The sequence below is a fragment of the Folsomia candida genome, unplaced genomic scaffold, assembly GCF_002217175.1.
Source record: "Folsomia candida strain VU population unplaced genomic scaffold, ASM221717v1 Fcan01_Sc010, whole genome shotgun sequence".
Taxonomy (NCBI): Eukaryota; Metazoa; Arthropoda; class Collembola; order Entomobryomorpha; family Isotomidae; genus Folsomia; species Folsomia candida.
Window position 1 is genome coordinate 4,682,470 of NW_019091202.1, and position 22,407 is coordinate 4,704,876.

A 22,407-nucleotide genomic window follows, 5' to 3' on the forward strand; every position below is an offset into this window, starting at 1 on the left:
AATTTTCACATAAACGCACAGTTTCTCAACAGTACAAATGAGAAATTTATTTGAGAATATTGCTTAAAACCCGTAATTCGTAATTTCCATAGTATGTGTGGTTTACCCGAAGGTGGATAAATTTCGAGAATTTCTATTGAGCGAAGAAACCGAAAATATGTTTTCGCTCGAGGTGCGTATCCGAATTTTGGCGGAATTGGAGAAACAACCCGTGGGAATTAGGGGATTGAATAAATTTGTGATCAATAACCGGTTCTTGGCAAATGTAAGTATTTATTTATTTCGACATTCTGATTGGCTCAATTACTGACCGAAAATATACGTTTAATATTCATTATTCTGCAAATTTGTAGATGTTGATGACCCTGCTCACACTTTTTGTAGTCGTATTACAAACCTGAAGAATACAATCTTGCCAGAACCTGCCACTGAAAGATTTAATATATTTGTAAATTAAATACTTACATAGATATACATATATTTATTACAAATACATATACATATTTAACACAATTTCACAACGGTACTTCAATTATGCATGGCACCTAATAAGTGCAACTAACAGTGCGATGGTTTGAAGTACAACCCTCCGAAATTTTAAAATTATTTGGTCCAAGTCAACACCACTAACGTTTCTTGAGGCAGTTTATTGGAATAAGTCGAAACATCTATTTAAGGCCAAAGTTAAAAAATGGGCAATTCTTACCAATCGGAGGAAGAAGTGATTAACTAAATGCGTTTAGTCACCTTTTGTCTATTTAATCCGCAAATAAAGCCAGACAAAAGTAAATGTCTTATCTTTCCATATCAGCAGATTTAGATGAGGGATAATGATTAAAACTACGTATGTCTGTGCAAAAGTTGAGTATTTATGTGTAACTGTTTTGTAACCGTATTCGACGTTTCACACAATATGCTCTACATCCTCTAAAATTGTACTAACTTCCATAATACTAAATCTGTATTACTTAATGTGTAGAAGAAAATGTCAGGTGCAACTGATAAAAAATTGGATTTACCCCAACAATTTATTCAAATTTCTACTAATGGAAATAAGACTGGTCAGTAGTTGTGCGTAAAATATTAATCAGATGTTACATTTTTAAATTCTAACAAAACCTATTTAAATTTACAGATACAGTCAAACTTCAAAATAACGAGCAACCAACATCCAATACAAATCCAATCCCAGATCGTAAAAATGGGAAAAATAAAAACTCTCGCAGCGTAATTAGAAAAACCGTTGCAAATTTTAAATGTACTGGTGAAAAATGTGGAAAAACATGGAGTTCGATGCATGCCTGGAGAAAAGGAAGTTTTTACTGTGAAATTTGTTACTCAAAGGCAAAAGTATCGAGTTTTGTGGATGAAGTACGCATTTTTTAAAATAATCACATGTAACACGTATTTAAAATTATGTTTATGTATCTAATTTCTTACAGCATTGTACGCTAAGTGTTTTTAGTTGTGAGGATTGCAATGAACTTTGGCGATCACTAGATCCTGTGCAAGAAGATGAATGCGTTTGTGGGCGCTTGGTTGTTGCGACACAACAAGAACTGGTACTTATAAAAAATAAATTGTGCTAAGTCGTCCTAAAAATTTACATATTTATCCACGCAGTTTGGACGCCACTATTATTGTCGGTGTTTAAATGAAAATGAATGTGGAGTTGAATGGGAAGATTTCGATCAAGAAGAAGTATACAGTCAACGATGCAGACAGTGTCACTCAGCAGGTGTCATGTACAGCATGTCAAAGGTTAGCTTTTTATTTTACGGCAACCTGCTAATTGTGTAAGGTTACATACATATGTTCATTTTTAATGAATAACCAGATCAACCATAAACGAAATGGAGCGAGAAGAGTACAGTTTATGGGATTTGGAGGTTCTCACGACATTGAAGGGTGCGACATGTGTCAAATCCTTATTGATCATGGAGTTGCAAAAACGTGTATGCGAAAACTAAGGTTATTTTTAGTGTTGAGGACGGGGTGACAGAAGTAATGGCAGTGGCGACGTGAAATGTGGAATTATCTATTTATGAGCATGGTTAATATTATGGGTGTTGTTAAATAAATATCTTTTCAATTTAATCTTGTACTAAATACAGCATAAATTTGTTGTTAACCTTTTTTGCATGCCCGAGTTTAGATATTGCAATGCAAGAAATTATACAACCTTCTAGATACATATTAGTCTGATTTATGTGTTTGTATGTAGGTATGTGTACACCGTAATTATTGACTTACATAATGGGTACTTGTGCATATGTACATATGTCGTTGGTTAACTGTCAAAACCTTATATATATGTACATATATATATATATGTAAGTATCTATGTTTTAGTCTACCTGAATAGATTGGCATAATTTGCATGGGCAGATAATCCATTCGGTAAAATGAGGCAATCCGCACAACAGGATTAGTTCGTTGGCGACTCATTGATCCCTGTGGATTAAATATTGTATGTGCACGATAAGAGCGAGATACGTATTCTATTGTTTGTGTTGGTGATAACATGGTAATTAACTAATCCTAAGATGTAATAAATCATGATGATGATCAAGGATGCATTTATTAATACTTTTGTAACATACAGATATGTATTCACGTATTTCAAGTTATTAGTCATTAATCTGCTACAATTGGGCAATTCCCTGTAAAAACGCGAGTCCAGGGTAAGGAAAACCCCGGGAATATGCTATTGAAAACCCATACGTATGCTAAGGGTAAGATATGCCCTTAGCATCAAGTGTACATAAATCCAATTCTTAAATAATTTCAATTAAATTCTGCAACTCAATTTTTTTAATTCTTTTATAGACACGCCCTCATAGTGTATTTTATCGCCCGGCAAACTACTGGATGGTTAGCTAGTATTTATTAGATAACGTAGTTACTTATTAATTTTGTAAATTAATTTGATCAACATTCAAGATGTTTATATATACTGTGCAGATATTTTGGACAGTTAATCACAATGCATTGTGATTAATACAGGACGCATGAAAGTCACGTGAGAATAATTAATATTCCTCTACAAAATTCAAGACAATTACAAAATTGGCTACACTGTCAGAAATCCGGTATAGTCACGCGGGTATTGATTTCTCGGTATTAAAGTTGCTACCGCTTGGTATTAAAATTATACCGGTCCGTAAAAAATTGATACCAATATTGTAAAACTTTAATACCGGGTTATTACTACACGGTATTATTTATCAATACCACGTTGGTAGAGGCATATATGAATACCGCCTGGTATTCTTTTAATTCTGGATTTCTAAGAGTTAATTAAGATTACCGGATTAATTATAACTAATGACTAGTTGCATGCATATACATACATGTAATATATGAAATTGATAATATAGGCATTGCATATCTACTGGCCAAATTTGTGGACAGCATCGTGCCCTATTCTGCCAATAACTTTGAAAAGTAATTCAAGCTCATCCCTACATTCCCACCCTAACGCTACAACGCCGACCCCAACTAACACCGCACAAAGTCCGATGACGTAAAACAGTGCCCCAACAGCATCCCCATCACCACTCTCATGGAAGATGCTTGGTTCTTGAAAATTGGAATTTAACTTGACCAAATATCTTTTATACACGGACTCCTCGTATTGTCTCATAAATCGTAATTTTTCCTTCATCCCCCGTAAAATTTCCCACCTGCTAAATATCCCTGATTGTCGTAACTTGTAAAGACCTTGGTGAAAAATTGGAATGAAGAAATTTCTTCTCCCCTCAACAAATGTATTGAAATTTAATATATTCCCCAACTTATTTTCTACGACTAGTCGTTTCCCCAACATTTGCAGGGAAGCTGTCAATAATCCAAGTTCAGATGGTCGATCTAAAATTGCGAAAGTATCGGTTGTACTAAATGATTCGTTAAAATGGGTCACAACTGGCTTTGAGTTTGACATTTTCTCTGCCAAACTTGCATCCACAATGTTCGGGTGAATGAAAATTATACGCTTTTGTAAATCGTCTAGCCATCCAGAAATATTGGAGTGTTGCCTCAACATAGGAATTAAGCCGCTAGTTATGAAACAGTTTATATCTAAGGGTGGAAATCCAAGCCATGTCGTGGTAAAAACTGACATATTCGACATTGCCAAGGCTTCCAAACTTTTCGGGACTTTTGGCGGGTACATGACCGTCAAATCTGAATATATCGTTCCCTGATAAAGGTTATCCATGAGCAGATAACACCCAAAAAACCATACCGTTAGGATAGGAACTGCCACCTTTTTATTAGAAATTGCTCGGAGAATCTCATCCGCAATAGATTGACCGAATAGGATGGAATTTAGGAGACAGAAATCTCCCATGGTATGCAAGAATGCAAACCTGGGGGCAACCCCGTTCCCATCGAATTGTAGAATTAGCGTCATAGTAAGACACGAAAATAAAATTAGTGCCCACGTTGCACCATCAAAAGGTGTAAACACGCCGAAAATGCTGTTAATTTTCGACGGAAATTTCGTTACCACAGTAAATTGTAATTCTTCAAAGTCTAATTCAAGAATGGGGTAACTTTCCTGGCGCAAGGAATGTACTGCACCTTCTGTGAGGAATAGGTCGAATCGCATATCTCCGATTATTAAAACCTTGTCCCATGTCCGTTTTAAGTTCCTAGCTTCGGCATACGTGAAGTTGTGCTTGTCCCCGAGAACTTGTGATACGCAAAACCATTCTGCAATGGGTCGAAGTTGTATTTCTTGAAAACGTTGGAGGTCCGGACCGCACGCAATGCTTCCGTGTAGGTTTTCCTTATTCAAGGCATCCCACATAGAATCCACGTGATCAATTGTGTCCATACTTTGCGTCAGAATGAACTCTGATGATGTAATGCTGCCTACAAATATTTGTGGCTGATGATTGGTGAGGGAAAATAGGAACAATTTTGATATTCCTGGAACCGTGTTATAATACGCGTAATAATATTTCCAATCTTCGAATGAATTTACGTGAACGAATACGTAGCTTGGTTGAACAACTGTAATCAACGAGTACAGTATTTTCATCGTAGAGGGTGCATGGTTCCTCAGGGCGAGGAATGATACTGTAATTCGGGAAGATTTGTCTGCTCCTTTCCAACTCCGGATATTATAAGAGGCTAAATTGAAATTGTTGATTGATTGATTTATTCCAATAGTATGGAAGAAGAAGGGAATATAATTGTTTTGAGATCGCAGAAGTGTGAAATGCAGTGGTAATGTATCATTCTCCAGATTACATTGTATCGGACAAAGTGCAAAGTGCAGTTTTCAAATATATTTCCAAACAATCCAGTAGCAATAGGGGTTAAGAGATAAATATAGATCCAAAATAATATAATTTGTATTATTTTAGAACCCATGGTTAAACAAGATAGATTATCCGAGTTCTATAGTGCAACTATCTACTACGCAACGAATCTGAAAAATATATTACTGAGAAGTAAATATGTCGGTATCCTGAATCAATACTTTTAATTATCATCATAATCGAATTTCTATATGGACAAACATGGACACGGAATGCTTAGGAATTTCGTATGTATTCTGCCAATTTCCGGTAAATGCATAGCAATTAATGTCAGGGGAAAAGGTCGTAATCCAACCTTAATATATCAGGCCTGTATTTATGAGCAAATTGTCATGGAGATTTGTAAAATATGATGGAGTTGAACATGTAATGCTTAGTAATTGCTAGTATATTTTAGCTTATTTCCGTTTAGTAAGGGCATGCTACGAATGAAAGTGGCAGATTTGACCCGCTCGCTTAATTGTTTTGGGAGTCATGTTAAATTTTGCAAGCCTATTACGTCTCATTCGGCATTTAATCAGCTTTCTGAACCCGAAAACCAAAATCCGTTATCTCTATTTGTTTTAAATGGGGAGCAAAAAATTCCGAAGAAGTCGCAAAATGGTTTTGCCAAAACGTACGAAAAATTTGTTTTCAGGGATCTGAAAAACACAATGTTTCTCCAAATGGAGGAATGCATTCGAACACAATTAACCCAGTACTGGACGGATACTAGGAACGCGGAAATGCAGATTTCAAAAAATCAGTTAACCGACCTGCCCTCCTGCGATCGGTGAAAGTACTGAAGAGAGTGGAGAAAGCTTTTCTCAGGAAAAGTTATTTATTGTTTGCAAGATTTTGAATTCTACACTCTAATTGAAAGAGTGTATCATAAAGAGATTGACCCCCTTCATCAAAAACAAGCATGTCATGGACATAATGACATCCGACTATCACAAGATTGTGACCGACTTTATTTGAAGCAAAAAAGTCGACTTTATTAGAAAAAGAGAAGACGCTCCAAATTTCCCTCCAGAACGTCCAATTGAACGGTTTTGGGCACTAATCAAGAAGGAATATTCCAATAGACAAAAACCACCCAAAAACTTGCGAGGATTTATACAAGTTATGACGGCAATAATAAAACTCGTTGGGGAAACAAGTGGCAAGACGTTCATGGCGACCGTTCGCTAAAAGCTTCACTCAATCGGAAGGAATGTTTTGACCATTGATGGACAATTATAAGAAGCTACAGTCCCCATCTATAATTTATATATGTAAATTTCACTAAATTTCCATTCATTTTTTACAGAAAATAGACCAACATCCACTTTCATTTGTAGCATGCCCTTACATGAAATTATTTCAGGAAAAAAAATGACACGTAACCCAACAGTAATATGAACACGTTGAGTCAAGGAGTCTGCCAAATATGTATGTAAAACTAGCGGGTCCCCTTCTTGACTCAACGATTTCGCATTTTCTTGTCCCTTCAACGGACCACTTGGATTGTGCCCAATGCTCATCATACTGAAATCCACTTATTCTCATTACCCCACAGGAAAAATTTTTACCCCACAAAAATTTACTATGTTCTAATTCTTTTCATGTGGGGAACATAATAAGACAGATTTTTTCCGCTTTTAAAATACTTTGTGGGTCCCTTTATCCAACCATATAATTCTTTATCTATTACAAAGAAAGTTCTTTGAAGAGTACTTCCACAATATTCTCATTGTACAAGTAAATTCAATTAAACAATTTTTTTTGAAAACGCAGTGACCTTATGAATAGATTCGAACGTGTTACAAATTTCTTCATAGGTATGTAACTATCATTTTAATTTGTTTGCCAAATTTTTGCACTCCCTATCATATTTTTACATCCTAATTTAGGGTATGTATCCTTAAAATAATCATATATGTATTTATATACTTTTTACGTAACGAAAAAATGTAATCAATCCTCATGATAATATAAAAACTGGTTACATTAGTTTGTCAGTTAAATTCGAAATTGAATTTATACATGAATTCATCATGTTCAAATGAGATTGTTTCTTAACAAAAATCCAATACCTTTCTTAATTCCATACAAAAGAAAAATTGATTAGGAATTATCTATAAGATAATTGCTTTACTTATCCTTCTTTTACATAAATGTCATTTCGCTTGTGCAAAACTTTCATTAGCTACATATGTATATATTAGCTTGCTAACAACAACGGAAGAAGTTTGATAACTCGATTGCACAGGATCGGTACCTACATTCGCAAGTAAGTATGTAGAATAAAATGTAGAATACAGTTTGTCGATCGGCCGATCAAAATAACTTTATCCAATAATCAACCAAGGCTTCCGAGAACTTTAAAACGCCATAAATCGATTTGTGAACTAAAAATTTAATACGTAAAATAATACGCTCTAGAATTTAGGCTTTTCGAATATTAAAGTCATAATAAAAACAATTCTGTCAGGAACAGCTCAACCATTCAGATAACAGGAAAATGCCACTCAGGAAAAATGTCGACATATCGTATCTCTTTCAATGTTAAGAAAACTACTTTCTCCAATCCGACAATAATAATGTCCCCAAATACTCCGCATAACATCCGCGGCTTGTGCCCTCCGTCGTAATTGGGTTGCAGAGGGCTTATTCTTTTAAAAAACGTCCACAATCCTCCAAAAGCTTGCCATGGTTATATTTCTCTTACTGAAAATGGCTGCGGATCCATTAACACTCAAATTTAAGGCTGTCTTAGGATATTTCAAATCTCTCGTAACGTCCAACCATGCCACGGTAATTCACTCCGCTAAGGTCAACTTGGTGACACGACCGGTACCTCTAAGATTCCATAACGGCTTCGTTCAACCTTGCCCACGTGATTTTGTATCAGTGACAAAATTCTACTTTGATTGTTTCATATATCTCGTGCATCTAGCTGCTGGGTTTAAATGGTGCGTTTTTCACGGTGAAACACCAACCTGGTATGTCGTCATGGTAGCGCATGCAATTTTGTGTGTGGTCGCATTTGGCTATGCTAACATTCATTTTGCAATGTGTGCAAAAGAATGTGCAATGCTGCTTAATTACGGGATCAGGTTAGAATTGGAAGTAGAGCATGGTAAAAAGTGGGCAAAAGATGAAGGTAAGTTTGATTATTGTTTTGGACAAAGTTTTTGCGAATATTTAAATGAGGGTTTACCAGTTTTAACCTCCATGCCATCAAATTATTTTCTGAAACATTCCCCGCATTTGTTCTCCACATTTGTGCAAAACCAGATTATTTTTACGGGCTACGAGATGAGTTTCGTTGTCTGGACAATTATATAGATATACATACAGGGTGGTTTAAGTGTTATGCTACAATGGACAATTTTTCAATGGGAAAAGTCCCTAAATCTCCATTAGTTACAGGATTTAAGATTGAAATTTTTATTAATTATGTATGATTATTAAAACAGGACGACAAAATTTTTAAAATGTTGAATTTCAGAAACAAAAATTCAGTATGTAACTAATGGAAATTTACGAATTTATCCCATTGACAAATTTTCGACTGTAGCGTGACATTTTAACCAACATGCCAACAAGAATACAGCTACCAAGGATAAGCTAGGAAATGTTGGGTGTGTAATTTGGTAGAATGGAGGTTTAACCGACGTGTTAATTATCAATATATACATAATATTAGATTTTTCTTCGACAAAATGCGCTTAATAAATTCCAGATCATAACTTTGAAATGGCTTGGATTTTTCGAATTTATGCCTTGGTTGGGTCTGCCTGTGGGGTTGGATTATTCACCATTTGTTTCTCACTGGCCCTCATAATGCCGTGCAATCCGCCCATTATTATCAGCGTTATGCCGTCCTTCTGCCCATCTATGGGGTACGTTGGCAAGTTCGGCCTTCCGTTCCGCTTAGCAGTTGGAAGTTTGGCGGGGTACCTGGTCAACTCGATTGGCGCCATGGTGGGATTCCTCCTTTGCTACGTGATGATACATCCTTCGCGGGTAGAGTTGATCTTGCTGGATGATCTTGAGCGGTTTGTTTATTTGTTTTTTTTATTCGTTATACTTAAAATTTATCGGATCTGATCATCAAATTCATAGGCTAAATCAATTTTTTGGCAGGGGTGGTCAATTTACCAGATAAAAGATTGTAAGATAGTATCTTAATCTTGTATCTTCGTAGCCTGAGCATAAAAGTATCTTGTATTTGATATCTTTTAGAAAATCGAATAGTATCTTGTGTTAGGGAGCGTCCATGAATCGCGTGATCGATCATAGGGGGGTGGGGTTAGGAATTTGTCACCTTTTATCACCAGGGTGTAATGATCGGAATGCAAATTTATTTATTAAACCCGTAAAATCTTTACAGAATTGTACAAGTATTTCTTAGGCAAATTAGCTTAACAATTTCTGTATACTTTCATACCCAGTTTAAAGGAATCTTTGTATTTACAAAAAGTTTGTAAAATTATTTTACATAATGACCAGATTTTTTATTACATCGCATAATTTCCATCTGTGTATGTGCACTTTGATATTTAAATATGCAACAATTCCGATTTTCTAAATTATTCTTAACAATTTTCAGTCGTGGATTGGCATCCTTTTCGTCTTATCGAGTCGTTCAAATTGTATCAAATCTGTACAACGAAGTCATGAAGACACCCTGGATTCAGTTGGTCGTTGGGGGAACGATTTTAGCGGAAATGTTTAGTCTGCATGTCCTCATCACATCGTCCCATGTCTTACCTGCTCCATTAATTTTGCTTTTTTCAATTGTTGGAATATATTTCTTTCTCACGATTCAGATCATATTTAAGGTTTTATCATATCCATATGTTAAGTCTAAATGTATGATAAATTCTGGGAAACGATGTAGCAACAAGAGCGTCAGGGTTTACGTTAGGTCGTGCTCCCCTATAAAATTATCTTTAGGTGATGGCGGGTTTTTTGACAAATTGACTTGCTGTCAGATCTCCTTATATACGACAGACAAATTGGTAACGTTACTCCTTATGTGATTTGCAGTGGATTTTTTACTTAACAAATATTTTGTTAAGTTTCGAACTAGGAATGATTACGCAAGACATGTATGTTACTAAATGTGTATATGTATGTGAGTACTTCTGTAAGATAAAGTATTTAGTTCACCTTCATCACGTCACAAATTTGTTTCCAATAAGGATGTGTTTCTGAGAAAAACTCTTTTTCGAAATCGACATTCATTTATTAAAAATTTAAAAAATTAAAAAAATAATAAATAATAAAATTTCCACAGCTTCTGATGAATAGGAAAACTGTTATACATTCCAAATTATTTAGAAACGTGTACACAAGATCTTTTGCAACTGGAATAATTTATTACGTATTTTTAAAACAGTTTGTTTCGACACTCTATTATTAAAAATCCACCTTTGGCTCTCACAATATTCGGCACACCAACTGTAGTATAAACTACACCAATTATTCGCAATTAGATAAATAATTTAAAACTGCATAACAATTCAATCACTTCTTCCATTTTGCCCTTATAATCGATAAGGTCATCGTCTTGGTCACGCAGAAATTTTGAATAACTAGAGGTGTCCTCCTGTCGACAAAATTCGATCCAAATTTGATCTTCAAAGGTGACAAAGCCTTGATTTCTCTGCTCATTGTCATATCCCTATTTCGCACCATGATCTCCGCACTTCTCAACCGTCTTGCCAACATTTTTGATACGTTATGCACCTTGGAAGCCAGCGTGAGGCAGATTGTAGTAGCCAAGATCGCATCCAACCCGAGGATTGGAAACATGACGAATCCGGGCATGGCAATGTCGTCATGGAAACTGATGCAAACGAAGATTGACACGATTTCAACTACCGGAACGCACAGGATGAAACAGGGCAAAATTCTCTCCATGAGGACGGCATTGATGGATTTTTCTAGGACAGATATTTTGTGGTAGAGTTGAACACAACTGGCCACATCATGGATGTTCCCAATTTCTGCGATTTCTCTGGAAAATAGATAATAAAGTTGAAAAGGGGAAATGTCACTTCACAGTAGGGAAGTCTCCCAATGTGTGCTTTCCGAATTTGAGCAAAATAGTGCCAATCAATCACAAACTTATTTAGGACAGTATCTGAAAATTCGAAGGTTTGCAAACCTGTGAATTTTCCAAACGGTTGGAAAGGTTTTTGCATCTGAAGAAAAGAAGAAGCACAGTGAATTCTAAAAGTCTAACATTTACATATTGAATTTAACGTGTGTTTTCTCTTCTTTCCATGCAAATATGTATCTCTGCCAAACCAGAACTTTCGGAAAATGTTGATCACGCAAATTTCTTACTAGATAATTAAACTTGTCATACTAGTTTCTTCGAAATTTGTGAACATACGTTGGGGGAATTCAACATCGCTCTCAAGAATAACACATTTAGTTCAAAACAATAGAGACTGAAAATATGAGAGATTGTCTGGCAGGTTAGCAAATTTAAACTTTTTGAAAAATTTAAGGACTCTCATATTAACAAACCTTTCTAATATCCGAAGGTATCCAAGCAGACACACCATACCAACGAAGAAGACAAAAATTATTCCCGCTGTTCCGGCCAACATCATGTGAAAACACATCCACGATTCGAAAATGTGGATCAACACGATGACAGAATTCTCCAACCAGTGGCTACTTTTTGTAATCTGTCTACACTTTGGTAACATCGACAGGATAAAGGGCGACGTACATGGTGCATACGTCAAAAGAGCAAATTGCAACATAGGTATCGTTATTACGGTCACTTCGCACAAGATAACCAGGATTTTTACGACCTTAACGCCAAGAGTTAGTTGTGGTTTGGGGAGATCTGCAAAAAATAGAGGATTAGTTAAAAATTCCGTTATGTAATGAAAATATTCAGACAAATGTCTTCTTTTTGATCGTTAAGAAGGTTTTAGCAATTTTAAATGGGGACTAAAAGCTGACCGAGTTGTACGCCTCGTAACCTTTAAGTAAGTAAGAATTGTCTCTAATTTGTCTCTAATTGTTCTTGTGGTTAATTTGTTCTTGTTTATCTTAAATTTTTCTTGTAAGCAAGAATTATTTAAAATTGCAAACCATATGTACCACAATTTATGGCATTGTGTACTTACTTTAAAGATATATTTATAATCTTCATATTACTTTGTGCATTAAAAAAATAAAGACAACAAAATCTGACGGGTTGTCTGGCAGACTAACAAAAGAGTAACACAATTCACAATTAAGCAAGTACATACATACATTAAATAAGTATTTTGCATGAAATTTTTTATACATATGTATATACAGCTAACACTTTCAAAACATGTAAATATTCCACCCACCTTTCATTACATCAGCCTCGAAATAAAGAAACGTCTTGATAATTTGGAGCAGATTATTTTCCGCGTTAATATCCCATCTACCAACCACGCACGTGAGGAACATCCCGCAAAAGCCGAGACCACGCAATTTGTCGATCAACGTTAGCGGACCAAAGCAAAGATTCATAAATAGCGCAATAAAGTATATGCCCGAAAGGTACGATTGAAACCGAACTATTCGAAGGTGTCGCGCCAATTTTATGGATACTAGGCTGCCCTTGGTTTTGTCATGTTGGAATGTAATGCATTTAAAGAAATGGCAAAATGGGAGAAATAATTTTAAAAGGGGTAAAAATTCAGATGTGAACATTGATACTGGAAGAAGAATAGCACATCGGAAAGATTAAATAGTACACTAGTAGAAATCTGATAGAGTCAAGCAGATATTGAGTTCTCGAAGTTATTACCACGTGGTAAAAGTTGTACCGATCCGTAAAAATTTGCTACCGATATGACGAACTTTAATACGATTAAGTAAGTACAATTACTACACCACACTTCTTATCAATACCATTTTGGTAGAGTCATAAAGGAATACCACTTGATATTATTTTAATACTGCTTTTTCTAAGAGTGTAATCACAAAGTGGACACCTTGCAGGAAGAAAGTTTGATATGTAACTATGAGTACAAGATACTGAATACCTGATACTGAACGCGTTAAACTTTAGGGTACCAATGCGACACGTGGAACAGTTGTTGACGCCGCTTAATGAATACTTGTAGACGACGTGTAATAGCCCAGGGTTCGGACGTGGTGATGTTTTCAGGTCCAAAGATGCATTTATGCTTACATAATAGGGTTTAAGGTTCACAAATGTCGCGAAAACTTTTGTGCACTTTTTGGCTTTCAATATTTTTTTTACGTAACAGGCAACAAGTGTAGGTATTGATGAACTGAGAACACAAAGCATTGAATCTGTCAACCATAGTATACTTACATATGTCTCATACGTAGGTATTTCCACACTCTTAGGCAACTGGTATTGAATTTTTACGAATCATTACCGGACGGAGTACATATATGTATGACTCTACCGGCACCGGTAATATCGATCGTTACGGAGTAGTAATGTGGTGGTAATGAAATCGATACCACTCAGAATCAAACTATAACCAATCCGGTAAAGAATTATTACCAAATCAATACCAATACGAAGTACATTATGTGACTCTACCTGATGCTTTACAGTGCATATGTAAATAAGTATTTTGCATACTGGTGAACCCTCAAAATTATAGCATGATACAAAATATTTAATCAACGTTTCAAGCACTCATCAGTTCGTCAATCTGTAATCAATACCTCGCTACGGTGGAATTTAATTTATGATTTCATGAGAAGAGGCAAATATGTATAAACAATGCATATTCATACCCATAATTTATGAATTTCTACTCTACAAACATTGTTTTCCATATACTTTTGAAAATGCTACTAAATGGCAAATTGTTATGGTTTTAAATCGCTTGGATATTCTTATTTAGAAATGGATATCGCCTGCTCGATCCGTACATATTGCTGTAGTCGGATAGGTGGACGGACAAAGTTTTCCCATAAGGCAGCTTGAGCTACTTATGTATGTAGGATTAGCAAAATATAACAATTGTAAGGCCGAGAGGATGGTTTTCCCATAGTGGATTTTTGAAGACCTTTTCAGATTCTTCGTTTTTATACACAAAAACAGGTGCGGGAATAGGTCCACCACTTCCATAATGTCCATCCTTACATATAAGTATTTGTTGCCATAACAGGAAATTTGTTAGAATTTATGATTTTTACAAGCAAAATAAACATAAGAAGGTCCATTTTTTTCTCTCCGGTTTATGCAGACATACGCCTTTCACCGGTTGGATTAATTTGCATTTATTTATTCACCGGAAATTGCCAACCCATATTGGCAAGCCGTAGGCATTCCAATACTACAATTATGTCCAACACAGAAACTATGTGATAATGACGATTAAAAGTATTGATTTAAGGTACCCATACACTTCTCAGTAGTTTACTTTGTAAATTATTACGTAGTTATTCTGCAGAACTGGTGGAATATTTTTTTTCATGATGGTGTCTACAATTTCGAAAATATTATTTTGTATTTCTATATATCTCTTAACCTACACTGCCACTGGTTTCATACATATATTTGAAAGCTGTAACTTACACTTCATCCGGAACAACGAAAGTCTGGAGAATGACACTTTTTCAGTTTATTTTACCATTTTGAGAATTCAAAACAAGTATACCCCATTCTTCTTGCACAATATTCCAGCCAATGGTACGATTTCTGACGCACAGGCATACCTATCCTTCACCCTTTCCCAAGTTCAGCGTGACACGGGCGTAGCAAAATCTTCCCGAATTACGGCAACATTCCTCACTCTTAATAATCATGGACCTCTTTCGATGAAAATACTGCAGAATTTGATGGCGGTAATTCGACTAAACTATGTACTCGCCCACGTTAATTGGATCTTGAGCGGGAAACATTATTACAAATATTATAACATGGTTCCGGCAGGATCAAAATTGTTCCTATTTTCCCTCACGACGGCTCCGCCACAAATATTTCTGGGCAGCATTATATCCCCAGAATCAATTCAGGCAACATGGCTGGGCACAATTGCACAATTGGATTCCATGTGGTCGGCCATGAACGAGAAAAACCTACACCGGAGCATTGTCTTAATGCCAGATAAGTTACCTGCAAACTGGACCGGCGAATGTGGCCCGAACCTTCTAAGTTTTCAAGAAATAGAGTTTCGCCCAATCACAGAATGGATTTGCACATTACAAGTGCTCGGAGACAAGCATAACTTTACATATGCCGAAGCTAGAACCCTACAAGTGACAAAGGTTAACTATATGGAATTCGACGTATTACTGACACAAAGTAAAGTAGATTACTTGCCCAAAATAAATGGCCATATTTTTTACGTAGACTTCGAAGAATTAAAATTTGCCGTGGTGACAAATTTTCCGTCTAAAATTAACAGCATTTTCGGCGTGTTTACACCATTCGATGGGGCAACGTGGGCACTAATTTTGCTTTCCTGTCTTGCTATGACACTTATTATTCAATTCGAAGGAAACATCCCAAGGTTTACATTTCTGAACATGATAGGAGATTTTTGTCTCATAAGTTCCATCCTTTTCGGTCAATCTATTGCGGATAAGATTCTCAGGACGATGACTAACAAAAAGGTGTCCCTTCCTATTTTAACTGTATGGTTTTTTGGGAGTTATCTCCTTATGGACAACCTTTACCAAGGAACGATATATTCCGATTTGACGGTCATGTACCCTCAAAAAGTCCCGGAAACTTTGGAAACTTTGGCTATATCAAATATGTCCGTTTTGACTACGACATTTAGCAGGTTTCCGCCCTTATTAATAAATTGTTTCATAACTAGGAGCTTAATTCCTATGTTGAGGAAACACAAGGAGATTCCTGATTGGCTCGATGATTTGCAAAAGCGCGTAATATTCATTCACCCGAACAATGTGGATGCAAGTTTGACGGAAAAGATATTAACTTATCGACAAGTTGCGACCAATAAGAACGAAACATTTTCAACAACCGGTTCTTTTGCAATTTTGGACCGAACATTAGAACTCGGACGGTTGACGGCTTCCTTGCAAATGTTAGGGAAACGATTAGTCGTGGAAAGTAAATCGGGGAATAATTTAAGTTTCAATACTTATGTGGAAGGGAGAAGAAATTTATTCACTCCAATTTTTCACCAGGGTTTGCTCCATCTTAAACAATCAGGGGTATTTGGCAGGTGGGAAATTTTACGGGGGATGAAGGAAAAATTACGATTTATGCGACAACACGGGGAAACTGTGTACAAAAGATATTTTGTCAAACTAAATTCTAATTTTCAAGAGCCAAATATATTTCATAAGTGTGGGGATGGGGATGGAATGGGGGCACTTTTATACGTTCTGGGACTTTGTGTCGTGCTAGTAGGAGTCGGGGTTGTAGTTTTAGGGTTGGAGTGTTGGAATCAAATTGAAGTTCGGATAAAGCTAGTTTATCGAATGGTTCACAATGATGTCCACAAAATCGTGTCATACTTCAATGCATGTATTTATTACATATGTACTATGTATAGTGACTAATGAACGTACATAGGAATTTGTGGTGTAAGGTATGTCATAGAGTATAGTTAAGTCTCATATTTCTGTATCTCTGACTGTGCTCGTCTCACTTGCCCAGTCAGTCACCAACTGCTACTTGGAGAATAAAGACATGTTAATAGTTACTCTCCAGTGCCTGCTCTCTGACTGATTTCCCCGTATAAAAATCATGTGGCGACTTCTGCATAATACGGCACACTTAGTCGGCATAATGATTTATGTATAAAAAATTGTGAATAATTCTGCATAAATTCCTGGAGAGTATATTCTGCATAAAAGTTTATAAACTGATATTTTTATGAAGAGACTTTTCTTCATACAAAGCTTGTGGCTAGAATTATCTCATTTCTATAGAAACACCTTAGCATAATTATGCATAATCCTGCACAGTTTATGCACAAATCACCCTGCATAAATTTGTGTGCATAAAATTCAGCCAAATTGCTGCATAAAATCCAGCCAAATTGCTGCATAAAATCCGTTAAAATTTTTATACGGGTCGACATCGGTGTTAATGGCGTGTCGATAGCCAACGCTACCTGATTGCATCTCACGCGCATTACACTACAGAATTGTTTAATTGTGTTAAATAGGCAATAAACCTATGTAAGTAAAGGGGCAGAAGTAGCATGAAATCGAGGTAAAGTAACTTTACACTGAAACAATAAGTAATATATTATGTACTTGTCATAAAATACTGGTGAGACAGACAGGTTCATAAATTGTTGCAAGACAGGTATTGGTGTTTTCAATCTATAATAATCCTGCTCACTCCTTCAATGCCAGTACTGTCCTAAACACTCCTCGAATAACTCCTTGCACAAACTTTACCACCGTCTTATGCGTAATTGTCATAATTCCAGGATACCCGAAAAACAAGGGTTTACAGCTTTTCCTAAATTTCCCCATGTACTTGGTCTCCGCCCGACTCCACATCTCTCCTCCACGTTTCCACGACCTAACACATGCCGTCGAACTTTTATGCATTTTCCCCGCGAATGTTAGAAACCCCGCCCAAGTAACCAAAACCATCATCGAGCAGCCGGGTATGGCCACGAGGCTGAATGCATCCAAACGATCCCATTCCACAATGACAATATATCCCGCGCAAATTGAAATTTGACCGACTAAACATTGCGTCATTGGAGTAACAGGTCCACACGCGAAGGACAATTGTTTCACGATCAACTGTAAACCTCGATATGTAACTGCTACGTTTTCCGGATATGCCATGAGATCGGGGGCACATTGATACTTTCTGTTGGCCTCTTTGAAACCAGTTTTACCAGGCGAGTATCATAACTCCTCTTTTAGAAGGGGAAGTAGGAATACAGTTAGCGCAGAAAAACTGAGGCACACCGTTTCAATGAAAGCTGCCCAATGGAGTAAGGAGTAGATGAAGGTAGGAGCGTAGATCGTGTAAACGACGCGGTAGATGAAGGTGTCAGGCGGGAAAATGTTCGGAACGTGGACAGCATGTCGTGGAAGGAAGATCATATGTCGAAATAGACTAACAGGGGTCACGTTAAGCATGAGATTGACGATTTTTGCGATTGGAATCCACGTTTTGTTGAAAGTAATGGCAGCCTCGCATTTTGGGTGTGACCACCATCGTGCTGAAATATATAATTTTTTAATAGGACTAACAAGGCTTACATATGTGTAAAAAAATCACTTCACGGCCAGTCGATTTCTAGCATTTTCACATCTTGAAATTTCTCTAATCCTAAATGCTGTGTAAATATGCACTCTTACTAATCCAGTAGTGAAATAATAACAAGCACTATTTATATTTGACTTGAATAGTATTGATTAAATATATAGTGTAGTAATAGGCCGGTATTAAAGTTTTACGGTATGAATGTTTATGGACCCGTATAATTTTAACACCTAGCGGTTGCAACTTCAATACCGAGAACTTAGTACCTGCGTGGCTATACCAGATTTCTAATAGTGGGTGGAAGAGGGGTCGGACATCAAACTGTGGATTGATTTCTGTCCCAAATTAGTGGTAAAACAATTTGACAGGTACTACTTACCATTGAACTTAATTCCATAAAGAAACGCAGTATTCATCACGCTGACGAGATCTTTCCCATTCACGGACAACGTCCACAGAGCCAAATTTCCACCACATGCTGCATAAAAACAGAGCAAAAAGAAGTTTACGTTTTCCAAATCTCCGAGAACTTTGTATTTAATAGTGTGCCCAAGAATGAAAATTGCCAAGGCAACGGCAGTACTTAAAATGATGGTTGCATCAGCTGATAATGTCGGTGAAAAGTGTAACCGTCGGGTCTTCCCATTCCAAACGAACGGATAACTGAAAATGTTCCCTGTTTTTACAGTTTTTCCAAATTTTTCGAAAAACTCTTCCGTAAATATGTTGCTGGTTTCGTTGTTACATAACTTGAAATGCGGTAGTTGGAAAATGAAAGTTTGGAAGGACAAATGTATGTACAATATGAAGTCTTAAAATATCCGAGGCCATCACTACGTTTTCTCGATAAATACGAGCATATTGCGAAACTGACATCAGATATTACATAAATATGTACATATGTATGTATATATGTAAGATTTTATCATAATCTGATCAATTTGATAATATGTAAATATATCTTGGTAATAAATGTTGATTACATTACCAATTTGAATTCACATGTATTTTCTAGCAGAGGCATGTTTACACAAAGATTTATGCAATTTATACATATGTATACCTATATATGTACACTCTGTCGAATATACATATGTACATACGTATAATGTATTAATTGCACTATTCCAAATTGACACATCGCTCGTAGTTAATAATGCTTCATTAGTTAAGATGATATTTGTGTGATATGAGTTCAGCTATAGAATTTGTGCTGGCCAATGGAGGGTTATTTTTACTTATTGAACTATTGTTGGAGTGCTAAAAACTTCGATCTACATACACACAAAAATTGTTTTTTTCAAGTATCTGAACCCAAAGAAGTCCATTTAACTTACAAGGGAACATACCGAGGTGTCCAACGAGTTAAGGGTCGACACATATACCAAAATGACCACAATACATGACTTATTAAACAAACTGAAGGAATTTCGTGTAAAATTCACTTTTCGTCACGTTGTGACGATATTTGTGACGAGCGCATAACCATCGGGTTGCCAGAGAGGGAGAGGTCGGCCGCTGAACGATCAGCTCGACCGCAGACAAGCGTCGTCGTCTTCACGTCTTCAGAGATTTCTTCTTTCAAATTTTGAAATTTTTAAGAATTTTTCAAAACATTTTGAAATTTTGAAAAACTGAAATTTTGAAAAAGTTTTGAAATTTTGATGAAATTTTGAAAAAATTATAGGTGTGTCGATCAGATCTTCGAACACATCTTCAGAGATTTCAAAAAGTTTTTCAAAATTTCTTCAAAATTTCAAAATGGTTTCAAAATTTGAAAGAATTCAAAATCTCTGAAGATGGCCTGAAGACGACGATGCTTCTCTGTGGTCGAGCTGATCGCTCAGCGGCCGACCTCTCCCGCTGGCAACCCGATGGTCATGCGCTCGTCACAAATATCGTCACAACGTGACGAAAAGTGAATTTTACACGGAAATTCCTTCAGTTTGTTTAATAAGTCATGTATTGTTGTCATTTTGGTATAGGTGTCGACCCTTAACTCGTTGGACACCTCGGTATGTTCCCTTGTTAGTTCGGGGAATTATACAGGTATGTATTTCACTATTCAAAATGATTTGTATCCTCAATGGAGCTTCAAACCTAACCTTGGGTGAACTTTGCCGTCTGGGAAGATGCTATGTCTTGATGACAAATCACCTCATTTATTTTTTATCGTGCAATATATGAACATGTTATTCTAAAATTATTTCAATACACAGTCCACATAATGCTATGCAGACTCCTTCGCTTTTTGGGGGACTTTGATAAGCGGGTGGTCACCACGACCAAAAACTTGTTACAAAACTTGTCCATGTGGGGATGCACTAACTTTATATTTTTAATATGTAGATTTAGACCACTAAAAGAATAGCTTCTTCTGAGACGAGGTGCAACATTATTCGGTGTTTCGGAAAATTCTTCAGGAGCAGTTGAAGAGAATAACCCTTGAAACTAAAGGATGTTGATTTAATTCGCCAACATTTTTCACGTTAAAAAGAAAATGCTTGTTTTTCAAAAGCGCCGTGGCAACCAAAGCTAATCTTTTTTCAGAGATACCTTAGTATTTGGTCTTTCCATCATGAACTTCAGTCATATGTACCTCAACTCTTTGCAATAGGGTCTGTGCTAATTATTTAAAAGTTGATTTTGGAATGAAATTCCAAAAATTTCTTGAACTTTGGTACTTACATCTTTCCTTAATCAAGGTTTTGCATCGTGTGCACTTTTTCCTTTAATATGCATAACATGCTATTCAGGGAATACGCAATCAGATTTATATTAAGGCCCCACAATTTGGAAGGCACCGGTGAAACTTCTTGTTCCATTACCCTTTTAGGATAGGTGAACCAATAGAGGGAACCTTGACAATTTCAATATGCGGGCAACTCTTAAACACATACATACGTATACAAAAGATCTATAGATCCATAATGACGCGTAAGAAATTTGCTATTTTTGGCTTTTCATGAAATTTTGAGTTTGTGCAATTGTATTATTTTGCAGCGGACTCATGACATGCATGTATATATACTGTATGTATGAGTTTTCCAACCTCTTAAATTAAATACATAGGTACATATGTATACAATTTACACAAAACTTATGTATGAGTTCGATCAACATAAATATCTAACAAGGGACACTCATGACCTGTCGTTTGGGACCAGGGTACCCACTATGTTTTTTAAAATCTACTACGACCCCAGATGAAGGATTCATTCATATTTCCGTGTAAAACTCATATTTGGCGCCGTGCCGTGGCTCTAAATTCGCCAAATTTCAATGTTTTTATTTTTGAAACCGTTATAAGTTTTGAAATCCTGGGCGGATTTTCAAAATTTTTTGCAAAAATCATGACAAGGAGTTCAACTTTCGTATCCCATGAAATTTTTTCCAAAATTTTCGCTTTTAAATTTTCGCAAAATTTCGTAGTTTTGTTAGAAATGAGGGTTCGTCGGAAAAATGCTAAAAATATTTCAAAAATTAGAAATTTTTTATTTTTATTTTTTCTCATAAATTTTGACTTTTGTGATCATTTTAAGCATAAAATTTTGAAAATCCGACATAATCTGCAAAAGTTATGGGGGTTTGAAATTGGTCGAAAATGCAAATTTTTAAGTTTGGCGCCACGGCACGGCGCCAAATATGAGTTTTACACGTAAATATGAATGAATCCTTCATCTGGGGTCCTAGTAGATTCTAAAAAGCATGGTGGGTACCCTGGACTCAAACGACAGGTCGTGAGTGTCCCTTGTAAGACGCATTTATTGTTTACCATAATATTCTTATGTACCGTCAGAGTTATAATAAAAATAGCGACTTCCAAGTTCGCTAGCATATCTGAACAGTGCATAATTCAATTTAGCAATCATTTTCAACTGATAAGAGTTTTCTTTA

At 36.2% G+C, this 22,407-nt stretch overlaps 1 protein-coding gene across 1 annotated transcript; it reads left to right on the plus strand.

Annotated features, from left to right (window-relative positions):
- Positions 1-887: 887 nt before the first annotated feature.
- On the plus strand, positions 888-2,097 carry LOC110854692. Its single transcript, XM_022103158.2, has 5 exons — positions 888-1,061; positions 1,136-1,371; positions 1,443-1,562; positions 1,624-1,761; positions 1,838-2,097. The coding sequence occupies exons 1-5, from the start codon at positions 986-988 to the stop codon at positions 1,997-1,999; spliced, it is 732 nt and encodes a 243-aa protein (XP_021958850.1). The 5' UTR covers positions 888-985; the 3' UTR covers positions 2,000-2,097.
- The last annotated feature ends 20,310 nt before the right edge of the window (positions 2,098-22,407 follow it).

What these genes read in the sequence shown, in the direction of transcription:
- LOC110854692 (XM_022103158.2), top strand. Translation starts at nt 986, where the DNA reads ATGTCAGGTGCAACTGATAAAAAATTGGATTTACCCCAACAATTTATT. An exon ending in TATCGAGTTTTGTGGATGAA is followed by an intron (nt 1,372 to 1,442) that starts GTACGCATTTTT and finishes AATTTCTTACAG; the next exon opens with CATTGTACGCTAAGTGTTTT. An exon ending in TTGCGACACAACAAGAACTG is followed by an intron (nt 1,563 to 1,623) that starts GTACTTATAAAA and finishes TTATCCACGCAG; the next exon opens with TTTGGACGCCACTATTATTG.